Source organism: Sciurus carolinensis, chromosome 10 (assembly GCF_902686445.1).
Source record: "Sciurus carolinensis chromosome 10, mSciCar1.2, whole genome shotgun sequence".
Taxonomy (NCBI): Eukaryota; Metazoa; Chordata; class Mammalia; order Rodentia; family Sciuridae; genus Sciurus; species Sciurus carolinensis.
In genome coordinates this window covers 140,701,973-140,717,306 of record NC_062222.1, presented here as the reverse complement: position 1 = coordinate 140,717,306, position 15,334 = coordinate 140,701,973, and the positions used below count along the sequence as shown (strand labels likewise).

Genomic DNA, 15,334 nt, shown 5'->3' with positions numbered 1-15,334 from the left:
GTGCGCGGGCTGCGTTCTTTACCCCGGAAGGAGGGCACCAAGCGACACGGCCCTGGGCGCGCGGGCCGGGCCTTCCGCAGGGGTTTGGACCTCGAAGAGAACTAACCGAAGCCCATGCTGCGCGTGCGCGCCCTGGGAAGCGCGCACCTGCGGTATGGAGCGCGTGCTGGAGGGGTCCGAGGCCTGGAGCGCGGGCGTGCCCCGGGGCGGCGACTGGGTGCCGAGCGCTGAGCCGAGTCCTTGCCCACTGGAACTCGGTGGCCGCAGACCAGTGACCCGACGGAGCGCGTGCAGCTAGCCAGTGACCTGCAGGCCCTTTCTGCAACCGCTCCTCCTGAGTGCCTCTGCCCTCCTACTCCCACCCCAGGAGGGGCTGCATTCTTCCTGGAAAGACCACCCCGAGCGAGGCCCCCCAGGTCCTCGACCCAGCCCTCAGAACCCACAGCTGTGAGCTCCCAGGTGCACCTCGACCCAGGCGCTATTCCAGCCTCTGCTTGCCTCTGCTTCTCGGAATGGCTACTTACTCCCCCCACCTGGGCCAGCCGTGGCTGGGGTTGCCCGAAATGGGGCCATCCGTGACCCAGTGGTCCACCAACCCCATCAGCTGACCTTACCCCCGCAGTGACCTCATGCCTACTGGACGCTACCTGTGCTCTGGGCTTCCTCTACCCTGCTCTACAGGGCAGGTAGTCTGGAGGGCCAAGGCTTGTGTCCTATCCAAGTCCATAACCCCACCAGCCCCGGAAATTGGGGAATTCCACCTTTCCTTACCCTTCCTCGAATTCCTGTTTCCAAAAAGAACATAACTGAATCTAAAGTGAATAAATGCAATGAAAACTCCCACGCTCTTAGGTGCTCAGCAGTCCTGGAGGGAGACCCAGTGCCCGGCTGCCCTGGCACTCTAAGGGCCCCAGCAGAGCCTGTCCCCTTTCCCAGCTTGCTCTGGAATCCCTGCCCTGGGCCTCCCCAGCTGGAATTCAGGGCTGGAGATGGGAACACCAGGCCAATCCAGTGGGGCCGACTGCTCTTCTGCCTGGATGAAGCCAACCTGGAGCCCCTGAGGACTCCTGCCAGAGCCCAGCCCTCCTCACCCCCATGGCTCCTGGGGAATCCACAAGTGCCCCACACAGACATCAGTAGCTTGCAGAGCCCCCCTCCCCTTCCTGCCCTTAGGCCACTGGCCAGATGACCTCAGGTGACCGAGTGGGGTTTCTCTTCACTGGATTTTAAAATAAACTGCACTCCTCAGCAGCTCAAGCTTCCAGAATTGAAAATAAGTGTCTCTGGGGCCCAAGGCGACAACAGGGGACAGGACATACCAGCAGCTTTTGGGACCAGGGCACAACACATACACGTACATGGGTGCACACAGGGCCACCCAGGGAAGCCCCCTGGCACTGCTGGACTGGCTGGGGTCAGGGCATCTTGCGGGGTAGGGCTGGGAGGGAGGGTCTGGCTTGGCTCAGGAAGCCTCTGCACCTGTTGGGGTCAGATGTGTGCAGAATCCTGACGTCCCTGTCCGTGTCGCTATCTTTAGAGCCCAGCTCAGCCTGGGCCAGGGTGCTCCCTGGGGATCTGCAGCTTTCTCCAGCCAGCAGCCAAGCCAGGACTCCTGCAGGGCCCCCCAGCCCGGCCCAGGAGGGGGGCCCTTGGCTCCTGGTCCCCAGCCCCGACACCTGGCTCTCTCTGTCTCCCCCAGGTCCTCCCAGGCAGGCGATGCCTCCACAGAGTCCTACCTGAAGACCCTTTTGACTCTGGGGGTCTTGGGTAGCAGCACCTGGGAGGGAACTTTATGACTGAGGCTATGTTCCTTCCCAGAACTCTGCCCATCAGGTTAGGCAGTAGGAGGGAGACCTAGGGACCAAGATGACCCCGCCAGGTCATCTGGGCAGCCTGGCCACCCCCAAATCTCTTGCCTCACAGAAACTTCATCCCCCATGGGCAGCCAAGGAGCTGCCGCCATGAGGTCAGAGGGTCAGGCCAGGGTCATAGGCCCCCCTGTCTGGTGTATGCTCCAAGTGCTTACAGTGGCACACACCTGTCATCCCAGCAGCGTGGGAGGCTGAGGTGGAGGATGGCAAGTACGAGGCCAGCCTCAGCAACTTAGCAAGTGGGTTCAATCCCAGGACCAATAAACAAATAAACAAATAAATAAAACAAGTGTGCTCAGCAGCGCTTGGGCTACTTGCAGCACCTCTGTGCAGACCTGGAAAAGGCGACCTTCCTCTGGGGCCTGCAGTTCCTGTAGCCCAGCAGGGCCCAGTAGGGCTCTCAACCCCCAGGTCCTGGCCAAGAACTTGGCAGGTGGCCCTGGAGACTAGCCTCCTGGTGCCTGGGGGCAGAGGGGTGTCTGAGTCACCGGCAGGCTGCTTAGGCTCTCTCTGCAGTTGTCCAGTCCCCTGGGGTTCCCTGAGCCTGTCCTTGTAGGGAATGGCAGCCGAAGTCTGAGGTGTCCTGGGGGACTAGGCAGAAGCTTAAGACAGGCAGGACCCGTGCCCTGGGCAGGGAGACCCAGGCATGGTGAGCCGGCAGCCAGGCAGGCGACTGGGCAGGGGCATGTGAGAGTGTGTGTGCAGGCCATGTGTGACGTGTGTGCGTGTGAGTGTGTGTATAAGCGTGTGAACACACACCTCGGTGTGGGCGTGAGAAGTGCATGCCCCAAGGCCACCTGGTGACAGTCGGGGCAGCATGGGGCCTGCAGGAGACCTGGTGCCCAGGACAGGCCTGCTCATGGAGTCCATTTGTCCTGGAGCCCCCAGGCCAAGCCCAGCAAGGTAGTCTGAGCCCTGTGCTGTTCCAGGGCCTAAGGAATCCCTGTTGTCCCCCGTACACCCGGGCTTGGCGACACCGTGCTGCCTGATCCTCTCCATTCTGAGTTAAGCCTCCTGAATCTTGGGATTGCCCTGGGGCCCCAGCTGGCCAGGGCCCTTCAGCTGAATCATGGGGTATCCTGGGGCTCCCCCAGCTGGCTGGGACCCTCAGTCCCGTCCTCCTGCCTCAGGCCAGCAGGAAGACCAAGAAGAAGGAGGGTGGGGCCCTGCGCGCCCAGAGGGCGTCCTCCAACGTCTTCTCCAACTTCGAGCAGACCCAGATCCAGGAGTTCAAGGAGGTGGGTCTGTCCCCTACCCCGCTGGTGGGCCTGTGGCTGCCTGTCCCTTGGTGTGGGTGAGGGGTTGGGCGTGGCAGTGGAGTTGAGGCAGCGCTGGGCCACCAGCAGTGCGACCAGCCACCTGGGTTCTAGGCATTCACTCTCATGGATCAGAACCGAGACGGCTTCATCGACAAGGAGGACCTGAAGGACACCTACGCCTCCTTGGGTAGGTACCACTGGAGGGCAAGCGTGTGACATCAGCCTGGACGTGCCTGTTCTCTCCTGAGTGGAGCAAGGGCACTGGTCCTGCAGGCTGGCCTAGTGCCCTGCATACCTGGCTTACTCAGGGCCAGCACACAATGCCCAGGGTAGACCCGCGGCTGCCCACAGCCCACACGTGAGCAGCTGGGATGGGCTCAGGGCAGGGGATCCCAGGAGGGGACACCACTAGTGGGATGTGGCAGCTGCAGCTCGTGGCAGGCACAGCCCACCCTGCCTCCACCCAGCCTCACAGAGCTAGAAGAGGCCATGGAGGCCTGTCTACCCTGTCACGTTGGACCCAGTGTCCCCAGTCCTCTCCAAGCCCACCCAGGCACTCGCAGCTGCTCCACCAAAATCCCCCACAGGATGGGGGTAAATCAGCTGGCCAGGCCTGAGGCTCCTGCTCCTGCCCTGGGAGCTGGGGAAGGCAGGCAGGTTTCTCCCTGTGGTAGGGAGTCCCCTCTCAACCTCCTCATGCCTGAATACAGAAAAGACACCTCCCCTCTGCCCACCTCTGACCTCCCCGCTCCTCAGCAGCTGTGCCCCAGGCTCAGGGTTTGGGGTAAATGCACCTTCCCCAGCCTGGGCCCCACACACCTGGCTGAGGGCACCTCCCGCAAGAGCCCAGCACTGTTCTGGGGTCACCCTGAAGAACAACAGGAATGGGTAGCCAGTGTCAACACGGGCAGAGGGCAAGGGAGGACATTCCTGCCCTGCCCTGCTGAACCCTCCTCCTGGTTTTGCGACAGGCAAGACCAACGTCAAGGATGACGAGCTGGATGCCATGCTCCGGGAGGCCTCGGGGCCCATCAACTTCACCATGTTCCTGAACCTGTTTGGGGAGAAGCTGACTGGTGAGCTCCTGGCCCCTAGCAGGGGAGCACTCCTGGGCAGCCCTCGGCCAGTTGCCCGCAGTGAGCATGTGCCTGGCTAGCTCCCAGTGCTTAGAAATCCAGACGCTGCACGTCCAGGTCTGTATCTTCCCGTGCCCTGAGAAGCCCGTCAGCCACCCAGAGCCATGCGAGTTCCAGACCTTGCGTCTGCCCAGCTGTCCAGTGGCTCTGTCCTTCACTCCCAGATCCCTGGTTCCAGTTGCAGGCGTGGGCTGATGCTGGGGACCCTGAGAATAGTTCCCTCAGGTGGGAACAACGGACAGGTTCCCTGGGACTCAGGAGTGGGAAGGCTTCCCGGCAGAGGATGCTGTGGGGCAGCGGCTCAGAGCCCTGGGGCAGTAGGGGACCCTATGGCCTCTTTGTGGCAGGCACGGACACTGAGGAGACCATCCTGAATGCCTTCAAGATGCTGGATCCCGACGGCAAAGGCAGCATCCACAAGGAGTAGTGAGTGCGGCTGCAGGAGGGCCTGGCCGAGGGGCTGCAGCACCACACCCCGCCCTCTCCCTGTCTCTCCAGCCCAGGGCCTGCCGCGGCCTGAGCTGAGTCCTTCAGGATGACCCCAGGGGCCAGCCCACCCAGGTGGGGCAGTGCCCGAGAACCAGGACATGGAGGCCCCATTGCAGAGGGCCACCTCACGAGGTGCTGGAGACAGGGAGTGTTCTGGTCTCCCTCCCAAGCACTGCAGCCCCACAAGACACCTCCCCAGGAGTGAGGGCAGCTGATGGGGGTCAGGATGGGCTTGGGTGACCACCAGGCACTGGGAAGGCGGGGGTGGACGGAGCCCACTCCACCCTCAGCCTCGTTAGGGAAGCCTCAAGGCCTAACCACTCCTCTGCGCCTCCTGTCCCTCAGCATCAAGCGCCTGCTGATGTCCCAGGCTGACAAGATGACTGCGACTGAGGTAGGCCTGCAGCCACAGAGGGCAGCCGGAGGACACCAGCCCTCAGGCTGCAGCAGCTGCTGTGCAGGACTGAGAACAGGCCCTGGGCAGGGCTCCTGTGGGAGTGAGCTCCGGGGAAGGTCAGGGCTGGAAGCTGCTCACCAGTCAGTGGTCTGTCCCCGCTGAGGGACAGGCTCACTGTCCTAGCCTGAGGGGGACAGGCCGACCCCCACCTGTGCTCCAGAACTCCACCCCCATTCTTTACCTTGCCCAGGCGGCCACCCTGAGCACTGCTGACCAGCTCAGGCACAGGGTGCAGGCCAGCCCTGCTTGTCTGTGAACCCCTCACCCTGCTTCTCACCCCTCCCGCCCCCTCCTCGCCCCCTCGCCCCCCACCTCCCCACTCCTGGCAGAGAAACAGCACTAGGAGCCCCTGGAGTTCAGCACCTGTAATTCAGAGCGTCTGGGCAGCTGAGGCCTGGGGACCTCTCACTGCCCACTTCCACGGGGTCTGGCCCCCGAACCCACCAACCGCTTGCACGCAGGTGGACCAGATGCTGGAGTTCGCCTCCATCGATGCAGCAGGCAACCTGGACTATAAGGCGCTGAGCTACGTGCTCACCCACGGGGAGGAGAAGGAGTGAGGCTGCTCCCGCCAGGCTGTGGCAGTTCAATAAACATGGACCCACACACCTGCCTGCCAGTGTCTGCCCAGTTGTCTCTGCTTTGGCCTGGGGCCCCTCTGCTGGCAGCCTGCCCACCTGTCCTGTAACCAGGCTCAGCGTACAGTCACCCCATAGTGAGCAGAGGTGAGCATAGTGAGCTCAGGAATTGGCTCCTCCTAGCAGGTGCCCACACCTGTCCACTCCAGGGCCACTCCATACTGTGGCCCTCAGGACCCCATTACCCAGCTCCCCCTCAGCCCCTGCTGCTGTACCAGGCCACCCCTCTGACCCACACTGCCCTGCGTTGGGCTGTCCTCCCTGGCTGGTGTCCGCACAGTAGCAGCTGTTCTTGCTACAGCCATACAATCTGCCCAGGGGCCATAGCGCTATCCTGCCATGCCCTGGGTGAGAACCCTGAGCCTGTGGTCACAGCCTCAGTGACCAGTGACTGCCTCTCCCCATCCCTTCATGAGACACCCCTGGTCACAGTCTCCGTGAGTCCTTGGGGCTCCTGAAGGCAGGAGGCAGGGCCAAGAGCTTCCTGCAGCCTCTGAGCTGGGGGAGCTGAGCCTGGAGCCTCATGCGCTGGGGCCAGAACTGGGCTTGTGGCACTCGGCTCTGGGGCACATGTCCAGGGTAGCGGGGGTCCTGCAGACTCAACCTGCAGGCGCCGGTACGGGGTGTGGAAGAAGAGCACCAAGACACAGGTGAAGAGGGTACACAGGCTGGCCATCAGCAGCAGGGACACTGGGGACACAAACACAGCTCTGTTCCCTCAGCTGGCCCAAGCAGCCAGAGCCCAGGGAATCTGAACCCCACGACCACAGAGCAGCCCTGAAACAGCCCCACCCCTCTCCTGACAGACCCAGGGGTCACCAGCCCTGTGCCAAGGGCGGCGGGCTCAGGACATGGGTGCCTGACACACCACTGTCATTGCTGCCCACCCCAGCTCTGACCTACCTGCGGGATCCCTCTCGTCTCCCTGTCCCTGTCCCTCTGTCTCTGTCCCTGACTCTCTTTTCCCCTCTCAGATCTCTACCCCGTGTCTCTGTTTCTCTTTCTCTCTCCTGGCCCTAAAACAGCTCACCAGCAGGTATCGAGGTTGGGTTTCTATCAGGGTCTTTGGGCTGCATCTACCTGCTGAGCCCAGAAGTGTGTGGCCCATCCTGCACCCCTGTGCCACGGCACGTAAAGGGCACCAAGAGAGAGGGTCCAGGAGGGGAGGTTTCAGGGCTTCCTCAACTGGCCAGGCCTGGCCTTTTCCCCTCTGCCCTCTGAGGGCCCTGGGACATGGGCATGGACACTCACCCGTCCAGTCCAGCGGGTCCTCACCATGCTGACAGGTGGAGACAGACGGATCTGCCGACCGTGTGGTCAGTGCTGTCAGCAGGACCATGATGAGCACACCCTCAGCCTGCCTGGATACGCATGGCCCTCAGCCAGGGCAACAGCACTGCCCACCCACCAGAGCAAGATGCCACTTGGGAGGGACCAGCTTCAAGCTGCCCACTGCACAGGGGTCACAGAGCAGCATGAAGCCCAGTCCACAAGCCGCAAGCCTGCCCAGGGCCCACCCTCACCAGAGCAGACAGGCTACTCTCTTCCCAAACAGGCTTGGGCCACGCGGCCTGAGGTGAACCCGGGGAGAGACTCTGGCCCAGGGACGCAGCCAGGGCAGGCAGACACTCACCCCAGCACGAAGACCAGGCCCGCGGCTGCACCCTCACCCACAGGAAAGGCACACTCAACCGCCAGCTCCATGGCCACGGGTGCCACGGAGAAGCCGAAGAACCCAAACAGGGAGCAGATGGCGGCCACTGCAAGGGCCTGGCCCTGCAGCCGGGACACCTGGGAGCAGGAGGGTGGCAGGGGAGACGGCAGGGAGCAGTTCCAACTCGGTACCCAGCTAGAGGGCAGCAACGCCCCACCCCCCAGAGACCCCCAGCAGGAGAGGCCAGGCATCTGCCTGGGCCAAGCTACCCCTGCCCTTACCACCTGCCCGGGCACCCCGCAACCCCTGCAGAGGAGCTCAGATCCGAAAGACGCTCACCAGGGCGAAGGCCACACAGGCCATGGAAGCCAGGCAGAGACCTATCTTGGTGGCCTCAGTGAAGTGCTTGGTCCGATCCACGTACAGGCCAAGAACCAGTGCCCCCAGGATCCCAAACACGATGAAGAGAGCCCCACAGAGGCCGGAGAACTCCTGAGGAGGGGGAGTGCAGGCACCCTCCTGGGACAGGGGGCCACCAGAGCTCCTTGGGACATAGCTGTGACCAGGACAGTATCCAAGGCCCAACCAGGACAACACTGTTGGCTGCCTGCCAGGGTGGGATTCAGTACTGTGCAGACCACTAGGGAGAAGGGCCAGTCACCAGAGACACCCCCCAGGCCCTCAGCGCCCTGTGTCTAAAGCAGAGGGGGAAACGTGCCCCAGGTCCACACCCAGCTCTGAGCCAGAGGACACAGGGCAAAGGTCAAAGGTCAGTGTGTGGAGTCATGCCCCAGGGATGTGGAGCCCGACAGCTGGCCCCTCCTCAGTGTCTTCTTCCAGTGTGGACAGTGAGCACTCAGAGGCAGTGGGTGACCCTAGCAGAGGCAGGGTCCCTGCTGGGCAGGGCTAGGAACTCACATTGGAGTAGCCGTTGGCACAGAGGATCTGCTCCAGAAGAGCCGAGAAGCTGGAGAAGACCCCGATGCCACCCCCAAAGCACACAGCCAGGACGACGTAGGCCTTGTTCCGCAGAAGCTGGAGGGAGGCGCCTCTCAGCCCAGAAGCCCAGGTGCTTCCGGCCAGGGCCTTCCCACCCCTGGAGTCCCCCACACTCACCAGCTTGAGCCCCTGGAGGAAGTTCTCTGAGGTGGAGCTGGCAGCCCCCACAGAAGGTGGGGTGGGGGGTACACTCTCCCCGAGGCAGACAGTGGCCAGGAGGCAGGCAAGGCCTGCGGGGATGGTGTAGACTCCAAGCTGGGAGAGGGCGGGGGTCATAAACAGCCACACGTGTAATCGTGCCCACGTGCCTCCTCCCTGCCCTGGACCCAGGTTCTCACCCCTTTATGGGCTCTGGCCCACCCTCCAACCTCCAGAGACACCAGCAAACCCAGGGCTTGTGGTGGGATGCTCTGCTCCACCCTCACCTGCTCCTGGAGGCTTCGTGCAGAGCCCTGGCTTTCGAAATATTACTCAAGGATGACTCCTACCTTAACAAGGCCAGCCTGACCCTCCAGAACAGACTCAGTCACCTAAGGGCCGGCTGCACAACCACACAGGAAGCAGGTCATGCAAACACACCCAGGTATGTCAGAGCTCAGGTGCAGGTGCACATGTGCACACATACCACACACCATGCACATGCACACACTGCATACATACACGCCACAGAGATGCACACACACCATGCACATGCACACACCACACACATACCACACAACTACACACACAGCATGCACATACACACACCACACACATACCACACAACTACACACACAGCATGCACATGCACACACCACATGCATACCACATATGCATGCACACCATGCACACACATGTACACACTGCACACATGCCATGTACCACAAATGCATGTGCACCATGTACACACATGCCACACACATACACGTCACACAGCTGTACCCACCATGCACAAGCACACACCACACACATACACACTACACAGCTGCACACACATCATGCACATACACACACCACACACATACACATCACACAGATGCACACACGCTATGCACATGCCACACACATACACACTATACATATGCACACACCACATGCATGCCACACATGCATGCACACCATGCACACACATGTACATTCCACACACATACACACCACACAGCTACACATACCATGCACATGCACATACCACACACATACATACTAAACACATGCATACACCATGCACATGTACACACCACACATATGCACACACTACACGTGCATGCACGTCATGCACATGCATGTACATGCCACACACAAGTGTTTACACACCATGCACACATTTGCATGCCACACATGCACACACAACACGTGTGCACACACTACACACATGCACACAAACACATGAACACAGCACACATTTACACATGACACACCTGCACACTGCCCCACACACCAAGCACATGCACAAACACAGCAGAGAGACACCACGCATGTGCACCTTTCAAGCTCCCTTACCATTAGGGGGATGCCTTCTCCCTTCCTGACCAGGGCAGGCGACAGCACACTGGCCACGAGGATGCCCAGGGGGTTTGCTGGGTGGGCAGATAAACCAAGCAGCACGTCAGTTCCGTCACGGCCAGCCTCAGCCCCGGCCCAGGGGGAGGCTTCCTGCCTCTGGCGCTGTGGCCTCTGATGAGCTCAGGGGCCGAGGACCCAGGCAGGCAGAAGGCTCAGCCCTGGGACTCACACATGGTGGCGATCATGTTGGCTGTGGCTCGCTGGTGCTCTGGGAACCACAAGGCGGCCAGCTTGGCTGGAGAGAAGATGACCAGGGTCTGGGCCAGAGCACAGAGGCTCTGGCCACCCAGGAGGAAGGCAAATGGGTTGAGGATCCAGGGAGCCGCCCCGGGCAGGGCGCGGAGCACACTCCCAGCAAAGTTCAGCCATGCACCCAGGATGGTCTGCAGGGACAGCCCAGACTCAGACTCCCCTTGTCCCCAGATGACCAGCCCCAGCCCACAGGACACATCCCAATTTCCAGTCACCCCACTGCCCTGGCAACTCCACTAGCAGGGCTGGTGGGTCCTGGTCTGGGGAGAAGGTCGTGCACCCACCCCTAAATGCAGGGGACCTTGCTGACCTCAGGCGGGTCACGGTGTGGGGTCTGACTCACCGCCCCTCGGAGCCCCACCGAGTCTAGGACCCAGATGGCCAAGATGCCAAATGGGATGGAGACCACCAGGTAGATGAGCGAGAGCCAGTTGACCTGTGCCACGGACAGGAGGAAGTGCTGGCCAACGACGTCTGCCACGGGGGCGAAGCTGAGCCACAGCTGCGGGGAGTGGGGAGTCGGCGAGGGCCCAAGGCACTGCCCCACCGCTCCTCCCTGGCCGCCTGCTGCCCCCGGGCCAGCCCTTGGCAGGAGAGCGTGGGCAGGCCTGAGGGCAGTGGGAAGCCAGACCAGCCCAGAGGCTGGTGATCTGGTCAGAGTCTACAGCATCGGGAGCCCCCTGGGACTGGACCTGACCCCCGAGGAAAGGTTGAGGGGTGTCAGCAGGGAGAGTGCCCAGCACCCACCCTTTGGGAAGCACTGTGTGGACAGTGGGTGTGCAAGGGCAGGTGGGCAGCTGGGACTTGCCACATGGGCAGAGAGAGGCAGCAAGAGAACTTCGGAGGGACGGAGTTGCCTGGAGGCAAGGGACATTGGGGTGAGGGGAGGTGGCAGCCCTGGCCCCCACTGCATGGATGAGCCCTATGCTGAGACAGCCGGAGCGGTCAGTGGGTGCTGGAGAGGCCATGCCAGACATCCAGATGGCAAAGGCAGGAAGCATGGAGAGCCAGGGTGTGAGGAGTGGGGCAGCAGCACCCAGAGGGATGAGGAAGGGCCTGGCAGGCTGAGGAGAGAGCCAAAGGGACAGCAGAGCTCAGACCTGGAACGTCTGGGGGCGGGTGGTCTGTCTGCAAGCTGGGCAATGGACTCTCAGGTAGAAACGCCTCCACTGTGTGAGGGGCCCCACCCCACGGGAGACAGGGGTCCCGCAGGTGAGACCATCTCCAGGACAGAGGACATTCTTTAACCATAGGAATTATCGAATGCTGAGAGCAACCCACGGGTTCTCAGCAAACAGCACACTCACCACACTGGGCTGTGGGGCAGGCTTTCTGGAAGAGGTGAGGGGGTAGGAGGAAAGGAGGAGTCATGGGTCATAGAGGCTTAACCCAGTGGGGGAGGAGGGCGGCACAGCGACCAGCCACAGGGTGTGTCTGGTCCAAGTTCCCCATGAACCAACTCAGGACACCAGAGCTCCAGGGCCCACCCTCCGGGGCAGGCAGTGAGAGCCCGGCTCCCGCTGTAGAGCCTACAAGATGGCCAGCTAGGCAAGGGCTACACTTTCCTCCTCTTTCCTCAGGACAGTGCAGGGGCTGATCCCCAGCTCAGAAAGAGCGGAAGCAGGCCTAGCTGCCTCCTGCCTGGTCTAACCCAGCAGTCGACAGGGGTCTGCTCTGCAGAACTGAATGGAGCCCCTCCCTGGACAGCAGGCGGCAGCTCCATCCATCTTCCTACCAGAGCTGTGGCCCACAGATGGCGGGGACGGCTTGTCCAACTTACCTGCTGTGCAAGAAATTCTTCAACCAGCTCCCAGCCCTGCCCTGCTCACCCCTCCTCTTCCTGCAGAGCGGGCAGCTGCCCCACAGGGAGCCCTGTTCAGAATGCTGGGCCGTCCCCAGGCCTCACCCCAAGCTCTGTGCCACCTGTCCCCTCTGCACCTGGGAGCCCTGGTCACCAGCTGCGGAAAGTGAGCCAGGGCTACAGGAACCTGGCCAGGGAAAACATGAAGCCCAGTGGCACCCAAGCAGGAATCACAGTTCTGGTCTGCTCCACAGTGACAGGACCCCAGGAGCTTCTCTGACCCATAGAAGCAGCTCCAGAGGATGTCCGAGTGCACCCTCAGACACACACTCACAGCCTTGTCTAGATACCGGGGTCTGGGGGCCAGGCCACAGCAGTGAGTCAGGGCTCCCCCAGGCGGCTCTGGCAGAGGAGCGGTTTCTGGAGTTGTTGCAGCCTGCAGACGGGGCGCATACTGACAGCCCGCAGCCCGGGGCGCATACTGACAGCCGCAAGCCCCCATCACAGCCCACCCCGTTCAGTCACATCTGAGTCAGGCGGTGGTGAGGTGGTTGGAAGCCCTCCTCCACTCAGGTGTGCCCAGGTGCTATGGATGCCTGTTCAAGTAACACGGAGAGGGGGCCAGGCCTGGCACAGGGGAAGCGAGGGTCCCCCACAGCCCACCCGAGTACAGGGGCTGTGAGTGAGGCAGCCCAGGCCTCTGCAGAGCTGGGGGCTGCAGAGAGTCTGGGAAGCTATAGGCGGGGGAGTGGCACACCTGAAACTGGCAAAGCCCATCTTCCCCCTGGTCCCTCTAGGTGCCCACTGCCGAGGCCCTGGGGCCGGGACAGACTGGGACAGACATCGGCCCCTGACTCGGGGGCCAGCGTGGTCCAGGAGAAGGCGCCGGAGCCCCAGGCCCAGGGTCCCCGCACCAAAGCAACGGACAGGCGTGGCCCCGACCCCAGGGCTGCGCGACAGTGCGGCAGGCTGGCTCCAGTGCTCCCACGCCCGCCCAGCCGGTACCGTGGCGTTGGAGCAGCTCAGCAAGCTGACCACCAGCAGGAAGACCCAGCGGCGCGCGTAGGCGCGGGGGCCTCGCGGAGCGCCCCCGGCGGCCTCTGGCGCTGCTCCCGTCGGCCCTGCCATCGCTGCGGCCCTGGGTCCCCCGCGGACTTAAGGGCGCCGGCGTAGGCTGGCCGGGCGGCGCCGGGCGGGGCGGGGCATGGGGTCAGTCCCCACCCCGACCGACCGCAGGGCGCTGCGCCGTGTGGGAGGGGCCGGTGGGCGGAATTGCACCCGGCGCGGTGCCGGAGCAGGGTGGGGATCCCGGCCTCAAACGCAGGAATCAGTCCCCGCCCGCAGGGGCCGTTCGGGTCACGGCCTGTGCGCACCGGCCTGAACGCGCTCGCGGGGGTGGATGCAGGAACACGGGCCTGAAGTCTCTTTGCCCCCCAAACTCCTGGGATCCAGACAAGCGGCGGCGAGACGCTAGAGGCCAGCCTGGAAGAGGAGACAGGTGTCAGTGTGCAAAGAGCCTGGAATCCAGAGTGTCATTACACCTGCCCCTGGGGAAGAAGGGAGGGTGGGAGCCGAAGAGGACAAGAGACCTGGGCCTGAAGAGCCCATCCTCCCACTGGGATGCTGTCTGCTGCTTCCCTGGGGACAGCTGGCCCAGCAGCTGGGCAGGTTTCTGTTTGTCTCCCGTGAGGCCTATGGGTGGGAGGTAGAAGGGATGCCAGCCTGCCTCGCTGGGCCTGGGCCTGGCTGGTTCCTGCGGGCCAGCCTCGGTAGACATGAGCACCGGTTCCCCAGCAAGGTCTCCTGTCCCTCAAGCAGACCGCTTTAGTCAGGAGCAGGCTGCTCCTGCTCTTTGTCTTAAGGGTTGGACAGATGTCACTGCTGCGGGAGATGTTTCTGGAAGAGGGTTCTGATCTGAAGAGTTCCCAGGGATGAGGGAACCAGGGTGAGGGAATGATTCCGGGCAAGTGGGGTCCTTGAAATGCGGCACAGGTAAGATTGACAGCACTGGGGGCTGGGTTGTGGCTCGGTGGTGGAGCACTTGCCTATCCTGTGTGAGGCACTGGGTTCCATTCTCAGCACATGTGAATAAATGAGTAAAATAAAGGTCCATCAACATCTAAAAATATTTTTTAAGAAGATTGGCAGCACTGTCCACAAAGATGTGGTATCAGGCTCAGGAGAGCAAGAGCACACATTCCAGAAATCATGTGCCCCCGCTCCGGGGTCCCTGGCTCTTCCTGTAAAGAGGTCTGACGGGGTGGGTGCAGGCGGAGTGGGGGTGGTGTTGGTCTGGGTTAGTCTGGGGCTTCCAGATGGTTCATGGTGGTCTGGCCCTCCTCCACCCCTCAGGCTCGTGTAGTCGCCATCATCTGCTGATCAGTAGAAGATGACGGAAAGTCCCCAAAATTATAGGTTGTTTTTTTTTTAATGCCATATCTCTCTTTTCTTGATCTACTTATTGGTGGGCTAATTAACAGGCACAAGATAGATTTACAGGTCTCCCAAAAGCTTGGGAGCAACAGGCCTGGGAGCGCAGTGGTCTGGCAGGGAGGCGACACTCAGCTAGGCTGTCCTGCTCCTCCTTCCCTCTCGTCTCCTTCTACCTCTTACTTGCCACCTGCCACACATCCCTCTCTGAACAAGTTGTTGCATGGTCCCAGCCCTTGTGTGTTCTTACTGGGGTCGAGTTCACGTCAGATGGAGTCACTCACTTTGGGGTTTCTTTTTTTTATTTAATTTTTTTTAGTCATTGACAGACCTTTATTTCATTCATTTGTTTATATGTGGTGCTGAGACTCGAACCCAGCGCCTCACACATGCCAGGCAAGTGCTCTGCCACTGAGCCACGACCCCAGCCCTCACTTTGGTGTTTCCTCTGTGAAGTCCTGTCCAATAACCAAGGGGAAATGGGGATCTCCCCAGGGCACCCCAAAAGGGCAGCCCTCTCAGACCTCCGAAGGGGCCCGCTGGTCCTCCTGCTCAGAGCCACTGGTGTCACCTCGCCTCTGTCCCCTGCACCTCCCCTGTCCTGTCCTCCTCACTCACGTGCCTCCACTCCGTCCATCCACCAACCCTAACCCTGAGGCGTGCCCACAGCCTTCCCCCAGGGCTTGGTGCTGCCTGGGGCTGAGGACTTCCATGTCCATCACCACTCCTGGCGGTTGGGGAGGGGACAGCAGAGGTGTCGCTGCCAAGGACCTGGTTAGGTAGAATTCTGCCCCTGACCAGCTGCA

General features: G+C 61.8%; 2 protein-coding genes across 7 annotated transcripts; one reads left to right on the top strand and one right to left on the bottom strand.

The window, feature by feature from the left end:
• The first annotated feature begins 154 nt into the window (after positions 1–154).
• Positions 155–6,062, top strand: Myl5 (myosin light chain 5). The gene is made up of 7 exons (XM_047566054.1): positions 155–217; positions 2,966–3,109; positions 3,242–3,317; positions 4,102–4,206; positions 4,614–4,692; positions 5,101–5,149; positions 5,674–6,062. The coding sequence occupies exons 1-7, from the start codon at positions 155–157 to the stop codon at positions 5,770–5,772; spliced, it is 615 nt and encodes a 204-aa protein (XP_047422010.1). The 3' UTR covers positions 5,773–6,062.
• Positions 5,552–13,306, bottom strand: Slc49a3 (solute carrier family 49 member 3). 6 transcript variants are annotated; one of them, XM_047567209.1, is made up of 10 exons: positions 13,104–13,305; positions 10,608–10,799; positions 10,215–10,428; positions 9,983–10,059; positions 8,621–8,758; positions 8,423–8,539; positions 7,844–7,996; positions 7,484–7,641; positions 7,102–7,211; positions 5,552–6,540 (listed from the first exon to the last, which is right to left on the bottom strand). In XM_047567209.1, exons 1-10 carry the CDS (start codon positions 13,224–13,226, stop codon positions 6,260–6,262), a joined length of 1,563 nt encoding a protein of 520 aa, XP_047423165.1. In that variant the 5' UTR covers positions 13,227–13,305; the 3' UTR covers positions 5,552–6,259. The 6 variants fall into 6 exon arrangements, 4 of the variants coding, with proteins under 4 accessions (XP_047423165.1, XP_047423166.1, XP_047423167.1 ...); XM_047567210.1 differs by having other exon boundaries at positions 10,641–10,799; positions 13,104–13,304; XR_007110570.1 differs by having other exon boundaries at positions 6,317–6,454; positions 7,102–7,207; positions 13,104–13,306.
• Positions 13,307–15,334: the final 2,028 nt, after the last annotated feature.